This window comes from Acomys russatus, chromosome 7 (assembly GCF_903995435.1).
Source record: "Acomys russatus chromosome 7, mAcoRus1.1, whole genome shotgun sequence".
In the NCBI taxonomy this organism is placed as follows: Eukaryota; Metazoa; Chordata; class Mammalia; order Rodentia; family Muridae; genus Acomys; species Acomys russatus.
This window is the reverse complement of record NC_067143.1, coordinates 54,058,013-54,074,641: the sequence shown is the minus strand read 5'-3', so window position 1 is coordinate 54,074,641 and position 16,629 is coordinate 54,058,013. Positions and strand designations below refer to the sequence as shown.

At 51.0% G+C, this 16,629-nt stretch overlaps 2 protein-coding genes across 2 annotated transcripts; one reads left to right on the top strand and one right to left on the bottom strand.

Moving 5' to 3' along the window:
- Nucleotides 1-1,313: 1,313 nt before the first annotated feature.
- On the bottom strand, nucleotides 1,314-6,156 carry Art1 (ADP-ribosyltransferase 1). Its single transcript, XM_051149080.1, has 4 exons — nucleotides 5,851-6,156; nucleotides 4,750-5,527; nucleotides 3,036-3,077; nucleotides 1,314-1,653 (listed from the first exon to the last, which is right to left on the bottom strand). The coding sequence occupies exons 1-4, from the start codon at nucleotides 5,911-5,913 to the stop codon at nucleotides 1,562-1,564; spliced, it is 975 nt and encodes a 324-aa protein (XP_051005037.1). The 5' UTR covers nucleotides 5,914-6,156; the 3' UTR covers nucleotides 1,314-1,561.
- Nucleotides 6,157-12,263: 6,107 nt separating this feature from the next.
- On the top strand, nucleotides 12,264-15,917 carry Art5 (ADP-ribosyltransferase 5). Its single transcript, XM_051149112.1, has 5 exons — nucleotides 12,264-12,676; nucleotides 12,911-13,050; nucleotides 13,889-14,618; nucleotides 15,053-15,085; nucleotides 15,170-15,917. Exons 2-5 carry the CDS (start codon nucleotides 12,991-12,993, stop codon nucleotides 15,274-15,276), a joined length of 930 nt encoding a protein of 309 aa, XP_051005069.1. The 5' UTR covers nucleotides 12,264-12,676; nucleotides 12,911-12,990; the 3' UTR covers nucleotides 15,277-15,917.
- Nucleotides 15,918-16,629: the final 712 nt, after the last annotated feature.

Sequence of the window (16,629 nt, the reverse complement as noted above, 5' to 3'; positions counted from 1 at the left end):
TTCTGTTGGGACAGAGTCTCACTATATATAGTCCTTACTCACCTAAAACCTGCCATGTAGCCCGGGCTGGCGTTGAACTCACATAGATCCACCTGCTTCTGCCTCTCCAAAGGCAGGTGCCACCACACCTGGTGAGAGTGTAGGTTACTAGTTAAAAGGACAAAGCTACACATTTGCTTGTCTTCCACAGCAGCTACTGTTACAGATAGTCATCTTGCTTGTCTCTGCTTAGGCTGTAGTTTCCAGAACAGAAGGCTGTGCAGACATCTGTCTCCAGAGCTTCAATGCATAATAAATTAGTGTGCCTAACACCTTCTTAGTGTCCTGTCTTCTTCTTGCAGCCCTCAAGCAGAAGTTGGAGGCTTAGGCTTGTCTTTATAGATAGGAATCTCAGGACTCACAGATTACTGCAAAATGTACAGCTCTTTAAAAATCATATTTATTGGGGCTGGAGAGATGGCTCAGAGGTTAAGAGGACTGGCTTCTCTTCCAGAGGTCATGAGTTCAATTCCCAGCAACCACATTTATTATCCCAGTGGTGGTGGCTCATGCTTAATCCCAGCACTTGGGAGGCATACACAGGAGGATCCTTGTGAGTTCCAGGACAGCCTGGTCTACAGAGCAAGTTCCAGGACAGCCAAAGCTACATAGAGAAACCGTATTCAAAACAAACAAACAAAAGCCAGGTGTGGCACCATATGCCTTTTAATCCCAGCACTCAGGGAAGCAGAGGTAGGTTGATCTCTGTGTGCACACACACAAGGGTATATTTGTGGAAGTCAGAGAACAGAGTGGTCAGTTGGTTCTTTTCCTCTGCCATGTGGGACCCAGGGATCAAGGGTACTTAGTGGCAAGCACCCTTACTTGCTGGGCCATCTCGCCAGCCTGGGGTTTCACAGGAACACTGAGAGAGGGCCTAAAATGTTATGTCATTTCCCCTGCTGTCTATCCTTATAGTTAGACACAGCCACCCTGTTCTCACACACTGACATTTAAGGAGCTCAAAAGTGTCCCAGGTAGGGGTGGTACAGGGATCACTACTCACGGGTATTGGCTGTCTCCTTATTGTCACACAGCTCCTGGCACTTTCTTTATGCCTTCCACCCAGTCCTTGCCCATAAGAAACTCAGTTTGACCAGGGAAAATTAAGGGACCAATAGAAATAGAGAGGCAGGTACTATGACCTAGTCGGTTGGCAGAAATGAGGGAGGGCTTTCTAGAGGGATGAAAAAAAAAAAGAAAAGAACTTCCCAGGTAGACATGGGAGGCATTTAAGTGACCCCAGCCAGACACTCTCCCTCATCACCATCCACAATGAACTGAAGTCTGGTTCCAAGTGAGTCTCTGCCTGTCCTAGAGCCCTCTGACCTCCGGCCAGTACCATTCCTACAGTCCTGAGTGAGGTTCGATCTCCAAATTCTCTTCTATGTGTCCATCAACAGGTCTGGCAACAGAAGGCCCCAGAGTTCCCTGGAGATAGATTGATTTCACCAGGATCCTGCTGTACTTAAGGCACAGGCGACCAACGGCTTTGAGGCAGGGCCAGTCAACATCTGGGAGATCACGGGAGACCCGTATTCTCTGGAAGGGCCCTCAGCACAAGAAACAAGAGCAGCAGCAGGAGAAAACGGGAGGTAGAGAGAGAGCCTGGTGCTGTGGGAGGAAAAGAGAGACTTAGGGGTTGTGTGAGGACCGGAAGATGAAAGACAGGGAGACTGGCACGGGGGAGCTTGGAGGACTAACACCCACACTGCAATGAGAGAGAGAAGAATGCGGGCCACAGCCCCCCATCCAGAGGCCAGTTGGCTCTAACCACTGCCTTCTGCGGACACAGAGGAGGCACTATACTGAGTGTGGAAAGAGTCATGAGGGCAGAGATCTGAGAGAGATCTAGAGTAGAAATCTAGTGATGCTGAACCTGGCTTCTCTGTCCATGTCCTGGACAGAGTAGTTACGTCCTGGTAGTAGTGTAGAGGCAAAAATTCTAAATTTTTCCAGTTCTTAATTTATGCACCATCTGAATGTAGAGGCCCAAGCAAGATACAGCCGTTTCCTTGGCCAGGATCCTAGCATGTAGGAGGCTAAGGCAAGAGGATGGTTCATGTGAGGCCAGCCTGACCTGCATATGAGTTCTAGAACAATCTGGAGTTGAGTTCTACAGAGCAAATTTCCCTATCTCAAAAACAAAACAAAAAGTCTGGCTTGAGCCAGGTGTGATGGCGCATGCCTTAATCCCAGCACTCGAGAGGCAGAGGCAGGTGGATCACTGGGAGTTTGAGGCCAGCCTGGTCTACAAAGCAAGTTCAGGACAGGCAAGATAACATAAAGAAACCCTGTCTCGAAAAACAAAAACCAAAACAACAGCCGGGTGGTGGTGGCGCACGCCTTTAATCCTAACACTCGGGAGGCAGAGGCAGGTGGATCACTGTAAGTTCGAGGCCAGCCTGGTCTACAAAGCGAGTCCAGGACAGCCAAGGCTACACAGAGAGACCCTGTCTTGAAAAACCAAAAAAACAAAACAACAACAACAAAAACAAAACAACAACAACAAAGTCTGGCTTGAACTTGGAGACCCAGCTTCTGGTCACAGCACCACCTTGGCCAACTCATTGTGCCACTGGTCTCATTTTCCTACATGAGAACAGTACTCTAGGTTTTAGTGGTAGAGGGCTGTGTGGCAGTGGGTAGGAACTGTCCTGATGGGCAGTTCACAGGTCAACTCTGTAGCCGGGGTATAGACATGATTCCTCACTAGCTGTGCAGTGAAGAACTGGTTGCTACTTCCTGTCCTCTGTAAAAATGGCTAATGCTGGGCAAGGTGGCCCGCGCCTTTCATCCCAGCACCCAGGAGGCAGAAGCAGGTGGATCTCTGAGTTCAAGGCCAGCCTGGTCTACAGAGTGAGTTTTAGGACAGCCAGGGCAGCACAGGAGAAACCCTGTCCCAAAAAACAAAAACAACAACAACAATAACAACAAAGGCAATCTAGTGAGGGTCCAGCCCCAGGATAGCCTGCTCAAGTGTCTTCATCCCTTACCTGCACTATCCAACCGGCAGGGCCCAGACCTGCACTTCTTTTCTGAAAGAAAGAATGAAAAAAATCAATGCTCTCTGGCTGGAAAGGACCCACAGAGCTCTGATGATCAAATGTTGATTCTCTTTAATTTTGCTGCCTTAGGGAGGATTTCCCTAGACCACATTCACTTTACCAGAGCCCCCGGCCACAGAAGGGAGGCAGCCATGGGAGCCAAGATCTCCTTCTGGCCCACTCCTGCTCTCTGGCCTATAGCTGCCTCCTTCCCACACTTCCAGCCCACTTTTCTATGCCCTCTCCCAGAAAGGAAAGGCTGGTTTGTGTTCTTGACCGGCCTTCGCAAGGTGGGAGCTGAGCCACATTTAGCTCCTCCCATTTCAGCCATGCTGTCTGTGTGGGCCAACTCTCTGTCTCTTAACTACAAAAGTTAAGCCTCACTTTGCCAGGAGGAGTAACCCACAGCCTACCAGGGGTTAATGAACAGGCCTCCTCCAGCCGGGCGAGGGGGCACACACCTTTGATCCCAGCACTTGGGAGGCGGAGGCAGGCAGATCTCTGTGAGTTCGAGGCCAGCCTGGTCTACAAAGGGAGTCCAGGACAGCCAAGGCTACACGGAGAGACCTTGTCTTGAAAACCCAGGGGGAGGAGAGAACGGGCCTCCTCCTTTTTCCTTCTATAGAGGCTTGAGGAATAGGCAGGAAGGATGGAGGAAGAACAGTTGATAGGTTCCTGGCACAGCTGAAATGAACTTAGGTACACCGCCCACCTGCTACCTCACTCCCCACCCCTGACCAGCACAGGCTTAAACTTTATTAGTAGTATGTGTGAAATGGCGGACCAGGTGTTTCCTAGGGTATGTGGAGCTCAGGGGCAACCCTGCGGAGTTGGTTCTCTCCTTCCATCTTTATATGGGCTCTGGGGACTAACCTGGAAGTTGGGCTTGCATGTCAAAGCTCCTGCACCAGATGAGCCATTGAGATGTTCCCTTCGTTTTGCCAACAAGTATCTTGGTGTCAATACTGTGACTAGAAATTAGTTCCTCTCCAGCTTCCAGCCGGGACAACAGCCTAATCCAAGTGTGCCTGTCTTTTTTTGTTTGTTTGTTTTGTTTTGTTTTTTGAGACAGGATTTCTCTGTGTACCTTTGGCTGTCCTAGAATCCCTTTGTAGACCAGGCTGGCCTCAGAGAGATCCACCTGCCTCTGCCTCCCAAGTGCTGGGATTAAAGGCGTGTTCCACCACGCCTGACTCGTTTGTTTGTTGGTTTGTTTGTTTTGTTTTGTTGTCTTGTTTTTGTTTTTATTTTTCAAGACAAGGTTTCTCTGTGTATCTTTGGCTGTCCTAGAATCGTTTTGTAGACTAGGCTAGCCTCGAACTCACAGAGATCCACCTGCCTCTGCCTGAGCTTAAAGGTGTGTGCCATCACACCCGGCTTGCGCCTGTCCTTTCAAAAGCTCTGGTCTACTCTCCTTCACATCTATAGGTGTCGGTCTCTCCCCAGCCTCCTTTATTGCCTGGGAATCAAGTGTAGCCTCAGCCTTCTGAGTGCTGGAATTCACAGGTGTGAGCCACCCTCTGCTTGCGGTGGCAGTGGGTGCTTTTATCTTTTATCCATGGATCCTTTGCCTGGGGTGGGAGTTGGGGCTTGGATTTGTCAAAGCTCCTGCCGGATACCGGAAGACCATCTTTTGGTAGGGCTGGCCTAGCTGGCTCCTCACCTTTGATGTACTCGCAGTTGTACGTGCTGCGTTTGCCTAGAGCACGGAGGTAGATGCGGGCGGGCCCCTGGGCAGGTTGGCTGGCGTTGACTACTTGGAAAGTCTCAAAAGGGGGGATCAGCACCTCCTCCTCTCCAGGGAAAAAGGAGTAGCCCCTGATAGGGACCCCGAGGCAGGTCCAAATGCCAAAGAAAGTGTCCTTGCCAAATTGTTGAGCGGCAATGTTCTTGAGGGACGCAGAAGCAAACCCCCCCAGCCTAACAGTGGTGCCAGGCCCCGCTGGCCGGAAGCGCAGGCCATGCACCCCTCTGTACACCTGCCGGCACCCCCGAGATCGGTGGCTCCCAAGCAGTTGCAGGGCCTCTGTGAGCAGAAAGTGGAGGGTCTTGAAGGAGAAGTGCTGAAGGTAGTAGGTCTGGGAGCGGCCCGCCTCTCGCACTGCAGCGTTGAACTCCTTGTGCAGGGGGGTGTTGGCTGTGTAGGCCAGGAGCGCCACCCCGTGCTCATCCCGAAACCCCGGGGGTGGTGGGGGCAAGGTGGTTGGGCTGAGGCCCCACGCTGACCCCAAGGCCTTGCACTCCTGCCACCGGATGTTAGCCAGAGCCCAACCATCCGCGTATACTTTGTTGGCCTGGAACTCTGAGCGGTTGAGATCTGGCAGAGCCGCTGTCATGTCTGCTGCACAGCCAGCATACTGGTCGTCAAACGACGCTGGGGCCATGTCCAGGGGTGCTTCTTGAGAGAAGATGTCTAGTTGGGCGATGGAGTAACTTTGAACCTGAGGGTAGGGGAGCATGGAGCCCTGAGAGGGCAGTCCCTAGGAAAGTGGGCACTGGGCCCTCCACTCTTTCCCTGCTCTGAGACAGAGCCTGTCTACTGAGAAAGACAAGAAGGGCTCCATAGACATCTGGAAGGGAAAAGGGGATTGGGAACTACCAGCTGCAAGCACCCCAAGATTAGGGTTTCAAGAGCCCCCTACGAGGGACAGATGGGTCCCCAGGGAAGCACTAGGCATTCTTCCTCATGCTCTTCTTCCCGGGACTTAGAGATGCCAGCTGCTCCGTGTCCTGCTAGGCTGCAGCTAGGGGAAGATGACCATACCTGAAGTCCATCGCGAAGGCCCATGGACACCAGCAGGAGAGACACCATGGCAGGAACCTTCATGTTGGAGGTGACTCTGGGCAAGGTGCAGTCTCTTTTCCCTCATCTGGAAAACTGGGATGTTAATCTCCACTCTTTAGTAAACATTACCTAGTGTCTGCCATTTGGTCAAAAGGATGGAGGAACCAGCCACAGCCTCTGGCACCACCCAAGGGTGGTGACACTGACCCAACATGGCTCTAAGGAGGGCCAGCCTTGGGTCAAAACCGGAACAGGCCTCTCTGAACTGGTGCTGTGGTTGCACGGCATGCTGTTGCTTGTCTGTCTGTCTGTCTGTCCATGTCTGTTTGTTTTTGTTTTATTTTATTTTATTTTATTTTTGGTTTTTCGAGACAGGGTTTCTCTGTGTAGCCTTGGCCATCCTGGACTCACTTTGTAGACCAGGCTGGCCTCGAACTCACAGCGATCCGCCTGCCTCTGCCTCCCGAGTGCTGGGATTAAAGGCGTGGGCCACCCGGCTTTGTTTTTCTTTTAAACAGGGCTTTATATACCCATGCTGAGCCAAAGATGATCTCCAGTCTTCTGCTCTCCTGCCTCCTCCCTCTAAACGCACGCATTATGGATATGGACTGCCTGCTCGTTTTACTACAGAGCAAGACAGACACGTTTCCTTACAAAGCTGTCCAAAGTAATGGTGCTGCGGGAAGATGGGTGTGGAATGGTAGGTCACCCCATTCCAGCCTTACACATTCCTGGCCACAGGAAGAAATGGCAGTGATAATAGTGACTTTCAGTGCTTTTCTTGGAAAATCTTTGAACAGTGTAATTGACTGTTTCTTTGCAGTGCTGGAGGTGAAATCCAGGGCCTGGTGTATGAAACCCTCTACCATTGAGTAATAAACACACACACACACACACAGAGACACAGACACACACACACACACACACACACACACACACACACACACACGATGTTTTGGGTTTATTGTGGCTGTTTTTTTGTTTTGCTTTGTTTTGTTGGTTTTTCGAGATAGGGTTCCTCTGTGTAGCCTTGACTATCCTGGACTCACTTTGTAGACCAGGCTGGCCTCGAACTCACAGCAATCTGCCTGCCTCTGACTCCCAAGTGCTGGCATTAAAGGCGTGCGCCACCAGGCCGGGCTTCCTCACACCTTTTCAATGCTATCAATTTTGCTGGATCATTTTGTTCTGTTTTGCTTGTTTGTTTTGTTTTGTTTTTCAAGACAGGGATCCCCTGTGTAGCCCTGGCTGTCTTGGACTCACTTTGTAGACCAGGCTGGCCTCGAACTCACAGAGCTCCACCAGCCTCTGTCTCCGGAGTGCTGGGATTAAAGGTGTGCGCTACCAAGCCCATCTTGTTTTGCTTTTTTGTTTGTTTGTTTTGTTTTTTGAGACAGGGTCTTGTGCAACCTAGGCTGGCCTCAAAGTTACTGAGTAACTGAGACGGCTGTGAACTTCTAATTCTCCTGCCTCTGCCTCCTGAGTTCTGAGATTATATGTGTGCCCCATGCCTGGCCTACTAGTCTCTTTTTAATTTTCATTTAAGTGGTCTGGAAAATGTATGTGTGTTGGTGTTGCCATCACCACTCTGAAAGTTTTCTTTTATACTTTATTGTCATCTATCCTGTGCCACTGCCAGGGCCTGGCACAGATACTCAGGAGACTGAAATGGATATGCTTCAGAGAAAGAGTGGACATGGCACTGCACACCTGTAATGTGAGGTGGAAGCAGGTGCGGCAAAGGCTATCCTGGGAAGCCAGGAGACCCGATCTCAAAAAAAAAACCAAACAAACAAACAAACAAAAAAAAACCCAAGATCCCCAGAAGAGCTGGTCGTGGTGGTGCACGCCTGTAATCCCAGCACTCAGGAGGCAGAGGCTGGCGGATCTCTGAGTTTGAGGCCAGCTTGGTCTACAGAGCGAGGCCATGACAGGAAAGGCTACACAAAGAAACCCTGTCTTGAACAAACAAACAAACAAAAAAGACCTTCAGAAGAATAACTTGTGTCATTGGTGTTGAAGTCAGGTAGAGGTGAGGTCCCCAGGAAGGATGGGTTGAAGAAACCCAGAAAAGTTGGAAGGTGACCCTAAGCTTAGGACAAGCCAGGGTCCTGCGGTTTCACACAGCTCTTTTCCCTCTGGGCCTGAGGCTTAGTGAGAAACCTTGGGATCCTTTGACATTACTCTAGCTTGGCATAGTGCCTGCGAGCACGCCAGCAGTGGATACTCATTGGTACCCTAGTCCCTCAGGGTGGTCACATGGGTACCCATCCATTTCCTTCACTCATCACACATGATCAGTTGCCAGCTTATGTCGGGTCCAAGTAGCCTCCTGAATTCTCCTTCCGTTTTTTTGTCCAGGCCCACATCCCTGCCCTGCTTCCTGGTGTCTGCCTCCTCCTTAGAAGACCTCCCTGTCTCTTTCAGCCCTGCTGGTGCATTCACTGTGGAGCAGGGAGAGCAATGTCTCTAAAACACAGCCCTGTTTATCACCCTGACCTACTTAAACAAAGCAAAACCACAACTAAACCTTCTGCGTAGGGGTGGGGCGAGAGCTTAGTGATTAAAAGCATAGACTGCTCTCGCGAAGGCCATGAGTTCAGTTCCCAGGACCCACACTGGGTGTGTGTGGTTCATGACTACTGGCTGTAGGAGGATCTGATGCTTCTGGGCTTGGCGGGTACCTGCCCTCAGGTGCAAGGCCACACACAGACACACAGATAGACACATAGTCAAAAATAAAAATTTTTTAAAATCTTCTGTGCCAAACTGACTGGAAAAAAAAAATCAAAATACTGAGAAAAAGTGCAGAAATGAGAATTATGGCTGGGAGTAGTGACAGATGCCTTTTAATACCAGCACTCTCGAGGCAGAGGTGGGTGGATCTCTGTGAGTTTCGAGGCGAGTTCCAGGATAGCCAGGCTATTACACAGAGAAACCTTGTCTCAAACAAACAAACAAACAAAAAAAAAAAAGAGAGAGAGAGAGAAAGAGAGAGAGAATTAAGAGAGAAAAGATGATAATATATCTTCAAAGGGGTTCTGGTGGTAGAGAAATGGCTCAGCAGTTAAGAACACTTACTGCCCTTGCAGAGGACCCAGGTTCCACTCCCAGCACCTCAGGCCCGCAAAGGCCCATTTCTCCCATTCTAGGTGATCAGATGCCCTCTCTTGGCCCCTAAGGACTCCTGCACACATGCAGTACAAATAAAAAGCCTCTGTGGTGGCCTTTAATCCCAGAACTCTGGGAGGCAGGCAGATCTCTGTGAGTTCCAGGACAGCCTGGTCTACACAGAGTAACCCTGTATCAAACAAAACAAAACAACAAAAAAAGCAGAGGGCTTGCCTATCATGCAGAAGGTTCTGTTTTTTGTTTCATTCCCGGTACCGCCTAGAAGGCAAGCATGGTAGCACATGCCTGAAATCCCAGTATTCAGGAGGCAGAGGAGGAGGAGGAGGACCAGGAGTCCAAGGCTATATTGTTGAGTTCCAGGCTAGACTGGGACACACAGGACCCTGTCTCCAAACAAAGCAGCACATGAAGGAAATCGTCCTTCCACACCCTTGTGGCAGCCCAGGCCTTCTGCTCAGTGATCCGGCCCCATTTTAGTTCTTTCTTGGCTCCTACAGTATAGAACAAAGTTCTAGGAAGGTTCTATTGTTCCCCTGCCCTTAGCTATCGTCCTGGCCACACAAGCTTCCCAGTTTAGCTCAGGACTCCCCTCTTTCAGAAAGCCCCCCAGAATCCTCTGGGCTCTGTCCTCACCACTCTGTGCTGTCTCTCTTGAGCCTACCATGCCCCCTTCCATACCCCTTAGGCCCTGGCCTGTGAGGGAACAAGCAATAGTCCCCAGGGCTCAGCCCAGGACCAGGCAAAGTCACCAGACTGCTTGCTGAGAGTCTTGTTGAGGAGGGGAAATCTACTTGAAAGCCCCAGCTTCGCATTGACCTGCAGATGCCCATTGGGTGACTGGGCTGGGAAGGAAAGGCTGTCTTCCTTTTTGGGTCAGGCTGTGTCACCCTAAATGCAGGCATGTCAATCATCTCTTTGGGCAGGGCTTTGGCCCTCTGTGCAACCGAGCACTCCTAGCTTCAGCAACTGAGTCTTCCACGTCCTTCAGGCAAGAAGATGACCCTAGTCAGTCATCCTGGTAAACCGGTGGCAACTAGCCTCTTCCCTTGTTCAGGCAGCAGCACCCTATGTGTCAACGTGTCAGTGCTGGCTCCCTTCCTCTGCAGAACTGGAGCCTCGCTAGAGCTTGCCAGTGTCTACCACACACCCTCATTTCTTTTTCTTTCTTTCTTTTTTTTTTTTTTTTTTTTTTGGTTTTTCGAGACAGGGTTTCTCTGTGTAGCCTTGGCCATCCTGGACTCACTTTGTAGACCAGGCTGGCCTCGAACTCACAGCGATCCGCCTGCCTCTGCCTCCCGAGTGCTGGGTTTAAAGGCGTGCGCCACTACGCCCGGCTTCACACCCTCATTTCTACAGTCGGCTCCATCTTATTTTTATTCTATCTGTGCTGGAAGACCCTCCCGTTCCCCGACCACTGCCAAGTCTCTGGTTAAAAAAGCCCAAGAGCTTTCTAGGCATTGCTAACAAGACAGAGAACTGCACCTCAGCGTAAGCAGATGGCTTCCCTTGGTGACCAGAATGCAGCAGAGGTTGGTCTGGGATGCTGGGAATTTCCCCTCCTCCACCTTTTAATGACAAGATCTTGTTCAGTGGCCCAGGGTGGCCTCTAACTTAGTCTCTGGAGTGGGAGAGCTGAATCCAGCCTAAAAACTGCTTTTCACAGGCCAGGGAGCTGCATTTCGCCTCATCCTGTGAATCACAGCCCTCAGTTTCCCTCTTTTCCAGATTCTCACTAAACAGTCCCTTCTGGAAATAGGACCTCAAGTCTCTTTTCAAAAATTCCAAACTTTCCCACACTCACAACCCTTCCTAGGGTGTCCTAGGGTCCCTAAAAACGCCATTAATACAGTAAATTGTATAGGGAGGGGAGGTGTCCCTTACCTAGGCTCCTCCATGGTGGGTAGAGCTGGCCGGTCTCCTGTGACAGACTGGGCAGAGAGGACGGTGTCCTCTTTTATACTGTCAATTCCCTACCCCTCCTGATTTCCCCACACAGCTGCTCAGAAATGTGACACTCCGTCTATTTCAAGCTATCTCCTCAAGGCCGAGGCACCCTAGCCTCTGCCCAGTGTGACCTGGGCCAATGATCTTCCCAGGACAATGAGAGCTGCTGAACAGAGGAGGTGTGCTCTGGGGGTGTGTGGAGGAGATGGGACAGCAGCCTCCTCACCAGCTTGGTTCTGGACTCTGGTCAGTCAAGAAGGCACCCCACCTCCAGGCATCTCCTTTCATTTTGTTTTGTTATTATTATTGTTATTATTAGTAGTAGTAGTCATTATTATTATTATTATTATTATTATTATTATTATTATTATTTTATTATTTTACTACTACTACTTTCTTTCACAATGTCTAGGCTGACCTTGAACTTGAATAGATCCTTTTGCCTCAGCCTCCTTCCTGAGTGCTAGGATTATAGGCATGTACCACCATGTCGAGCTCTGTTCTGTTCTAAAGAACTAAATTCCACCTGGATCCCTGACCCACCCACCCATGTGACCCGGGTGGCTTCTGACCCCTCAGGATCCCTGATCTGTGACCAGAGTTGACTCCACTTCTTGGGACCTTGTAGGGGCTCCAAGTGATAGATAACATGCAAGAAATTCCCTGAGCCTGAGGCTGTCCCCACACAGAGCCTGTTGTACTTGAGTCCGTCCAGAGACAGGGGGGATGGGCTAGGTAGGCAAGGAGGGGATCACTGCTCTTAAACTTCCCTTCTTGTCCTTCCTGCTGCGTGGACGGTTTGTTTTCCTCTTTAGTCTTCCCGCAGAATTGGAGTAGAAGAAAGGCTTTTTTTAGGTGAAGGAAAATTTATTGGGCTGACAGTTTGAGGGTTGATGGGTAAATTCATGAGGTGGACCGGAGAGGCCCTCGGTGGTCTTCACATCCCCAACAGGTGGTATCTCTAAACCCTGATGTTCAGAATATCTCTCCTCCACCTTCGCACAAGCTGGCCCCTTCTCCCATTACCTCCAACTGGGCACCCGAAAGTCGGAACTAGATTATTTATAGTCAAGCCCAACCGAGGTCTGAGAGAAAGCTATGCTTACAAACATGGAGTCACCTGAGCAGGAGAGCTCCAGAAAGGGAAAGTCTGAGGTAACGGGGAGCAGAGCGGCTGTTCCAGATTATCTAAGGCAACAAACTCCATTCTAGCCCTGGGGGGGTGGGGGTGGGGCAGAGTGGGGCAATGGTGTTGATGTTGTTGCATGTGACCCAATACGTGTGCCTTATGCAAATTGTATGCAAATGAGATAGATATGGCTAGTTAACTAGCTAGACGCACTAGGAGCGACCCTCGCCGGGCTTCGTAGTCTGGTGGTCTGAGGCCCTGGCCCGGCCGGGTCCCAGGGCCACCGGAGAAGAGGCCAAGTCTCACAAGTCCCTCCCCCAATCTTGACCTGGCTCAGATCTTAGAGAAAGAACCTGCCATCTAAGCGAAGGAGAGTTTCGCCCCTCAACCATTCAAGGACTCTGCTCGTCCAGTTCCAACGCCCCTGACTGTTGTTGCGGAAGATAGGTGTCAGGTTACCAGTCCAGGGGCTATAGTTAGCCTCTGGGACTTTGTTCAGCAGTCCCGGATCTGCGCAACGTCTGCCGGCACTTCAGCCCCAGTCTGTTGCAAAGGACCAGAGAGAGCCCCCAGGCCGCTCTCGTTCTCCACCACTTCCAGGTGGGTCCTTATCTTTGCCCGTGTCTCTCCAGGCGGAGCCATATAACTGTCCCGCGTATAACATCCCGAAGAAGTCCTGGAGACCCCGGGTGTGGGGCCAGCCATCTGGTAGTCATAGACTAGGGACTTGAGATAGGGACAGTAAGATCCGATGCCCTGCCCATCCTTAGAATCCCCTTTGGCCCTGCCCTACATCGCTCCTGAGTTCCAGTCCTTGACCAAGGACCCTCTCAGGCTGCAGGAGGAAGGTCCTGGAGCACCCTCCGCTGGCCTCATCATCATCCGGATCCTGCCATCACGTGATTCCTCCAAGGATGGTTCTGGAGGATCTGCTGATGATCCTCAGCTGCCTCAGCCTCCACACCCTCTGGAAGGTAACTCTCCGGACTATCCTTTGCCAACAAGGGTCAGGTGTGGGTCAGACGCTGAGAAGGTGGAGGAGGAAAAGGACCAACCAAGGAAACCCGCCCTCCTCCCAATCCTCTCTTCAGGAACTTGTATTCCAGGTGACTCTCCTCCATCCTACCCCTCCGTAGGGGTTTGTCTCCAACTCCCCTTCCCGCTTCTGTCTCATCTCACACCATAGGCTCAACCCAGGCAACCCCCTATGCATACCAGTGCACTGCTGTACCCTCTGGCAGGCCCTGGAATCCAGGCTTCACCCTTCCTCCCTCCCCCATCACACTCTGGGACTAGGGTTGGGCTGGGGACAATAAAACTTCGACCCGGTCTTGAGTGTCGGATAACCCTCCCAAAGCAGGAGAGGGTGCAGGGATCTCAGAGCGGGCAGTGACATATACTGAGCTGCAGGGTTTCCCTAAGGATGGGAAATGTCTGAGGAGGATGGGGGACCAGGGCAAGGATCAGACACTGGCTACCATTGCCTGCATCTCGACTGTCAGAGCCAGGAAAGCACAGGAAATCAACTAGACTCGCCTCTCGAATGACATGACCCTGTGAGGTTGGAAGCATCCTTAATTCATAGGTGAAGTCCAGAAAAGCCCTGACCTGAGAACTGCTCGAGAGCCCACAGCTGGCAGGTGGTGCTTAAACTCGTGTCTGTCTGGCTCCACTGCCCGTGTTGCTCTTTGTGCCAGTTTGGGGTTTTGCCAACTGCATGCATCAGATATTTGGGCATAGAGATGAAAATTGCCACTCCGAGCTTTAGTTACACTTTTGCCTACTCGGTGCCTCCCTTCCTTACGTCCACAGGCCCAAGCTGTTCCTATCCTGCCCCTGAGCCTGCTTCCAGACACCTTTGATGATGCCTACGTGGGCTGCTCTGAGGAGATGGAAGAGAAAGCAGGCCCACTGCTACAGGAGGAGATGGCACGCCATGCCCTGCTAAGGGCATCCTGGGAAGCAGCGCAGGAGGCCTGGGAACACCGGCGTCACAAGCTTACTCTACCTCCTGGCTTCAAAGCCCAGCATGGAATAGCTATCATGGTGTACACCAACTCATCCAACACCTTATACTGGGAGCTGAACCAGGCTGTTCGGACAGGAGGTGGCTCCCGGCAGCTCTACATGAGGCGCTTTCCTTTCAAGGCCCTGCATTTCTACCTGACCCGGGCCCTGCAGCTGCTGCGTGGCACCAGAGGCTGCAGCAGGGAAGCCGGGGAGGTGGTGTTCCGAGGTGTGAGCGGCCTTCACTTTGAACCCAAGAGGCTGGGGGACTCTGTCCGATTAGGACAGTTTGCCTCCTGCTCTATGGATGAAAGAGTGGCTCGAGGATTCGGTAATGCCACCTTCTTCAATCTAAGGACCTGTTTTGGGGCTCCTATCCAGGCTTTGTCTGTCTTCCCTGCAGAGCGTGAGGTGCTGATCCCCCCAAGTGAAGTCTTCTTGGTCACTGGGTTCTCCCAGGATGGAGCCCAAAGCATAGTGACTCTCTGGAGCTATAACCAGACCTGCAGCCACTTTAACTGCGCCTATTTGGGTGGTGAGCAATGCGTGGGAGATAGAATGGCAGGGTGGGTGAAAGAAGCCAGCGTGTCCTGAACCCAGCCCCACTTGGTTAGTGAGGCTGAGGTTCTGCCAGGTCCGGTGAGATCTGTGGAGATTCTCAGATGACTTGTCTTCTCACTAATAGACCAAGACCAGAGTGAAGGAGGCCAGATTGCTTCTGGTCTCAGTAGGCCCTGGCTTGGTAGGGCTAAGGAGATAGGTCCATGCCAAGTTCAGCTGTGAAGGGAGGAACGGAAGTGAAGAGAAATGACAGTGTGGGTGGGAGCAAGGATGGGCAGGCAACCTGGAGTGCCTGGGGAGAAGCTGAAAAGGAGTGGTCCGCTTTGAGGTGAAGGGGGCGGGGTGGCCACAGGCAAGACTTTTGGGATGTGAATTTGCCCCAGGGCCTCACTATGCTATCTGTTGCAGGGGAGAAGAGGCATGGGTGTGTGTCCTCAACAGGTAGGTCACTCTCCCGACCCCTCCCCAACCTCCCACTCCCCTGGCCCTGCTGCCAGCCTCACCATCTGTTCTTCTTTTCTCTAGTGTTACAGCAGCCAGAATCATCCTCCACAGAGGCCTTGGCTCTGCAGACAGAGACAACACTGCTCTTGGCCCCCAGGGAGTTGCAACTTTCCGGAGCTGGGCCCTGAAAGCCTCTTAGAAATCTTGGCAATGGATGACCCTACTACGAAGACTGGGCTTCGGATGGCCTCAAGAAGCAAGAGTGTGGTTCTGGTTCCAGTCCTAGAGGCCAGCTCTCCAACCAGGGTTGGAGATCTGAGGCCAGGGCATGGTTGAGGGAACCCCACTATGTGTCGGGGACTTCCTAGGACATGCAAGGTAAAGACTGGATGGCTACTCAATTAAATGGAGTTGTGGTGTAGTGACATGGTTTCTATGATTGGTTTATTGCATGAGGTCATTTGTCCTTGGCAGGCTTGAAAGTCGAGGGACTGAAAACTAACTACCCTGATCACTATAGTTACACACTGTAACCTCTGTTGTAGAAGAAATCTTTTGTGTATTGTATGGCTGCAACACCTGTCCATTAAAAAACCTATGGCCTATAGCTTAGGCAGGAAATAGGTGGAACTTCCAGCAGGCAGAAGGGATTCTGGGATTGAACCAGGTGCATGGGATTCAGCTGCCACAATGTGAGAAGATGGATGCATGGTGCCTGAGCTCAGGTAACCAGTCACGTGGCAGAACGTAAATTAGTATAATGGGTTATTTTAAGTTATGAGCTGGTCAGAGAAAAGCCTAGCTATATGGCCTGGGTGTTTGTATAATATTTAATGAGTCTCATGAGTCATTATTCCCAGAGCTAAGGGACGGGAGGAAAAACCACCTGCAACATAATGAAGTACTGCCAACACTCTGTGCCTGGAATGTTATAAAAAGCCACAGGGGCCTCACTGCCACCATTCAGGCAAGAAAGGGATAAGGGATAAATAGATTCCCAGCCATGTCTGCCTGCTGAGAAATGCAAGGCCAAGGAAGGGCACCTCCTCCAGGCCTCCCCACTCCCAGGCCCCCAGCCTCCCAGGCCAGAATTCTTTCCTAAAGATTTAAGGAATCCCAAAGCAAGATTCTAAACCCCCAAAGCTAAAGCAATCTATTTCTCTCTTGTCTCCTCACACAGTGTCCATTCTGGGGGAAGTAATAAAGAAAAGGTTCTTTTTTAAAATATATATATATATATTTTTAAATTTTATTATGTATACAGTGCTCTGCCCGCATGCATGCTTGCAGGCCAGAAGAGGACATTAGATCACATTATAGATGGTTGTGAGCTACCATGTGGTTGCTGGGAATTGAACTCAGGACCTTTGGAAGAACAGCAGAACAGTCAGTGCCCTTAACCTTTGAGCCATCTCTCCAGCCCAAGAAAGGGTTCTTAGGACATCAAGCAATGAGGCTTACCACCTGATTTCCACAGCAAATTTTATTGAGGCAAAAAAAAGCACCATGGTCTTCTGCTATGAGACCCTGGCTCTACCCAA

Coding starts and splice junctions, on each gene's coding strand:
- Art1 (XM_051149080.1), bottom strand. CDS start 5,913: ATGAAGGTTCCTGCCATGGTGTCTCTCCTGCTGGTGTCCATGGGCCTT. Junction 5,528..5,850: donor GCCTTCGCGATGGACTTCAG/GTATGGTCATCT, acceptor CCCTACCCTCAG/GTTCAAAGTTACTCCATCGC. Junction 3,078..4,749: donor CAACTGCGAGTACATCAAAG/GTGAGGAGCCAG, acceptor TCTTTCTTTCAG/AAAAGAAGTGCAGGTCTGGG.
- Art5 (XM_051149112.1), top strand. CDS start 12,991: ATGGTTCTGGAGGATCTGCTGATGATCCTCAGCTGCCTCAGCCTCCAC. Junction 14,619..15,052: donor TAACTGCGCCTATTTGGGTG/GTGAGCAATGCG, acceptor TATCTGTTGCAG/GGGAGAAGAGGCATGGGTGT. Junction 15,086..15,169: donor TGGGTGTGTGTCCTCAACAG/GTAGGTCACTCT, acceptor TCTTTTCTCTAG/TGTTACAGCAGCCAGAATCA.